This window comes from Polypterus senegalus, chromosome 2, assembly GCF_016835505.1.
Source record: "Polypterus senegalus isolate Bchr_013 chromosome 2, ASM1683550v1, whole genome shotgun sequence".
NCBI lineage: Eukaryota > Metazoa > Chordata > Cladistia > Polypteriformes > Polypteridae > Polypterus > Polypterus senegalus.
In genome coordinates, this window is record NC_053155.1 from 19,805,959 (window position 1) to 19,809,979 (window position 4,021).

The 4,021-nt window shown below is 36.6% G+C and overlaps 1 protein-coding gene across 1 annotated transcript; it reads right to left on the reverse strand.

The window, feature by feature from the left end:
- Positions 1-434: 434 nt before the first annotated feature.
- LOC120524318 (olfactory receptor 6N2-like) lies at positions 435-1,403 on the reverse strand. Its single transcript, XM_039746181.1, has one exon. It carries the CDS (start codon positions 1,401-1,403, stop codon positions 435-437), a length of 969 nt encoding a protein of 322 aa, XP_039602115.1.
- Between the last annotated feature and the right edge of the window lie 2,618 nt (positions 1,404-4,021).

The following is a 4,021-nucleotide window of genomic DNA, read 5'->3' on the forward strand; positions in this document are numbered from 1 at the left end:
TGGTTTTACAGTACTAGAGGTTAACCATCTGTGTGTGTCATTCATATGGCACTGTTGAGTGTCTGTGTGTATGCATGTATCTATGTATGCGTGTGTTAATCTTAAAGTGTGACAGTAGACCAACCCAGTAACAAACCTGATGAGTAAGCTTACCCCTAGGCAAAAGGTAAATAGAAGGAAATTTCACAAAAATATATTATGTACTACTTACAAAAAAACAAGGTGGTCCTTATACAATACACCATTATCTGTCTTTGCAAAGACAGCTTCTGATGTAGATAAGGATGTTAGATAAGCCATCTTCCTGCAAAACGTTTTCCTATAATAAAAATTATAATGCAGATTTAGAAATGATATTAACACAGATGTATAAAAATATGAAGCAGAATCACTATCATTTATGAATAAATTCAGTAGTAATTTTAGATAATTTCTTAACTTGTCAAACTATTTGGTATAATTCTACTTTTTCTTAAAGTTTTTCCAAAACTATTTCTAATCTCTTTGGTCCTTAAACAGTAAATAATAGGATTCATTAGAGCTGGAAAGACATTCTGGACTAATAGTCCCATGATCCTCATGTCCATAGATGTGCCAGGAATTCGGTCTGAAATGAAGACTCCACCAGCTACTAAGAAGAACACAGATATGACTAGCATATGTGTGCCACATGTGTAGAAAGCCTTAAGTCGCCCCTCGGCACTGGAGATCTGTACCACTGAATATATGATCCGAATGTAAGAGAAGAGAATAAAAATCAAAGGGATAAACATCACGCTCAAGCCAATGGACAAGACTACAAAGCCAGTCATTTCAATATCTCCACAAGCTAAAAGCAGAACCGAAGCAAAGTCACAGAAGCAATGATTAATTTGATTGGACCGACAGAATGGAAATCTGAGAGTGAGAACAACAGGTGGTGTGGCGCAAATAAAGCCGGACACCCAGCAGCAAGCCATCAGTTTGGAGATGCGACTGTTACTCATTAAACTGGGATAGTGGAGTGGATTGCAAATTGCTATATAGCGATCATAAGCCATTAAACAAAGAAGGAAGCATTCTGTTGAAAACAAACCTTGAAAAAATACAATTTGAACAAAACAGGTTGTAAAGGGAGTGGATCGAGATTTGAGTCTAAACACAACCAACATACTAGGCATGGTGTTAGTCGTGATGGCAATGTCTAAAACAGCCAGTCCACAGACCAGAATATACATGGGGGTGTGTAGAGTTCGGTCCGATGTAAAGATAAGGATCAACAGGAAATTCCCCACTATAATGAACAGGTAGACAGTGAGGAAGAGAGCAAACAATGTATTCCTGCTTTCTTGGTCTTGGATTCCAGGAAATCCAGCAATGAGAAATTCTGTCACTGGTGTGTTGCTTCGGTTTTCTCCAGACATGGTGAAACTGAGAAAAAAAGAAAGCCAAAACTTAGAATACAGAAATGACTAAATATTTATATATACTGCTAAATATACGAATGTAAGTCAACAGTTATCCACACCTTAGTGGTAACTCTGTACAACTTTACTATATGCACATGGGGAAACATGGGTGTCCGTGGTCACAGCAGTAAAGCTTTGGCCTTGATAAGTCAGTTTTTAGTGTTGTTTTCTAGGGGTAAACATGGCTGCTCCACTTTCCATTTGAACCAAAAAACAGTAGGAAGCAGTGATCAGCTATTTATGGTCTAATGGTGTTCGAGGTGTCAAAGTCCTCATTGGTTCATCAGAATCCTGGTATGGACTTGTTCACTATTGTCATGGGTAGCACTTCCGGGTTGGGCAGAAACTCCTTAAAATGTGTTTGTCCTCTCCCCACAACTCCCTGTGGCAGAACCCACGTACCCTGACTGATCTGTCTGTCAGGACTACAATTCCCAAGGGGCCCTGCGGTATACAAATGAGAACTCTACCTGAGGAATGCTGCCATCTGGCATACTGGAGGACTGTATGGCCCCAAGAGACAGTCCTCCTCTGGCCTTCTATTATATCTTCTGAGAAATGAAAAGCAGCTGAATTTCTCTATGGGATTAATAAATTTATCTGGTATTAGAATAGTTTAAAAATATTTGCTATCCCTAACCCTCTGTGTGCCTTCAATACCTTTTCCCTTTTCTTGGACATATGAATGTCTCTTCACCTGCGTGCCCTCTGTTGTTCACCTTCCCATAAAGCCTGCTTCTCAGACTTGGTCATTTTTGAGGTGGCGTTGTTATATCCTGTCTGGTTTTATACTTGCCCTCATAAATGCCAACATTAATTTTATTTTAATTTTTTTCATTTTTATTACTATTTAATTTAATATTATATTATTGTTTCTTTGTATCAGTATACTGCTGCTGGATTATGTGAATTTCCCCTTGGGATTAATAAAGTATTTATCTATCTATCTATCTATCTATCTATCTATCTATCTATTAAAGGTGACTCTCACAGCATGCCTAATACACCTTTATTCTTCCTCATACACTTCACACTCACACATCCTCTCTTGTCATGTCACCAAAGCCAAACTGATCAATCAGATTGTTCAGAGGGATGGGGCAAACAGACCTTAGTGTGTATATATATATATATATATATATATATATATATATATATATATATATATATATATATATATATATATATATATATATAGTGAAACCTTGAGATACGAGTGCCCCAACGTACGAGTTTTTTGAGATATGAGCCATCACTAGATCGATTTTTTTGTCTTGAGTTACGAGCCAAAATTCGAAATATGATCCATCAAAGAGCTTGTCACCACACATTCCGAGGAACTGATGATGGAGGAGTTGACGGAACTACAGACGCAGCAATATATGGAGGTTCTGCAGGAGATCAGTATTGCAGAGGAGGTTATCTCTTCAAGTGAGTTTCGGACTTTATTGAAAAGAAACACCCTGAAAAAGTTGCAACTGGTCGTGCAACAGAGCTATTTAATGACACTTGCCTAACTCATTTCAGAAACATTCTAAAGGGGAGGAAGAAACAAAGCTCATTGGACAGGTTTCTGTTCAAACACCCTGCAAATGAAAGTGACAAAAGCGTGGCCAAAAAGAAAAAAAACTAGTGAAGAAGAAAATTAAGTTAAGCAAAAGTGAAATGAAAGAAAAAAACATTACAATACGCTAATCGGCTCCACCAACATCTGTTTGTGTCTTTAGATTCTATTTTATGTATTACGTTTTATTTTTTTTGTATACAATATTTGTTTATTATAAATACATTTTTCTTATGTTGAAAACATTTAGCAAAAAATTGGGGTGGTTTTTTGGGGGCTGGCACGAATTAATCTCATTTTAATTATTTCAATGGGGAAAACTGATTTGAGATACAAGCGTTTTGACTTACGAGCTCGGTCACAGAATGAATTAAACTCGTATCTCAAGGTACCACTTTATGTATGTATATATATATATATATTCAACTTTTTGCTTGGATCAGGGAAAAAAAATCTCGTAATAAATCCTTTCTGTGCTCTGGTCACACACAATTGTGGCTACCTATTATAATGACTTCTCACCTGCTGCTACTGCCTAACCTGTAGAAATTACACTTGGGGCTATCTTAGAAGATCAACTTTTACCTGACATAGCAGCCACAGTTCATTGATTCTAACCAACTGTGTCGATTATATGGTAGGCACTTTTCTTCACCCCAAACATAAAATAAAAACCTGATCATTTAGAGTGTCTTCTTATGAGCTTTACATGGCTCAGGTAGAGCTCATTGAAAAGCTTATAAGGAGTACTGTATAAGGGTATGGAAATGGAACGTGTGCATAAATCTGTTTCTTTTTACAAGGTCAATGTGTGTCTCACAATGTACATTTACTAATTAATAAAACAGTGAAGGGCTTTGAAATATCAAATCAATTTTCTACAGTGGAATACATATGTGTGGGTACTGGTTTAATATAAAAAAAGACCTGTTACTTGGCCCCCTTCATGAAACAAAGAAATAAATAAAGAAACATTTTTAGGGTGTTTGTTTGTTTGTTTGATTATTTA

Excerpts from the sequence above, each read along its gene's own strand:
- LOC120524318 (XM_039746181.1), bottom strand. The coding sequence starts at position 1,403 with ATGTCTGGAGAAAACCGAAGCAACACACCAGTGACAGAATTTCTCATT.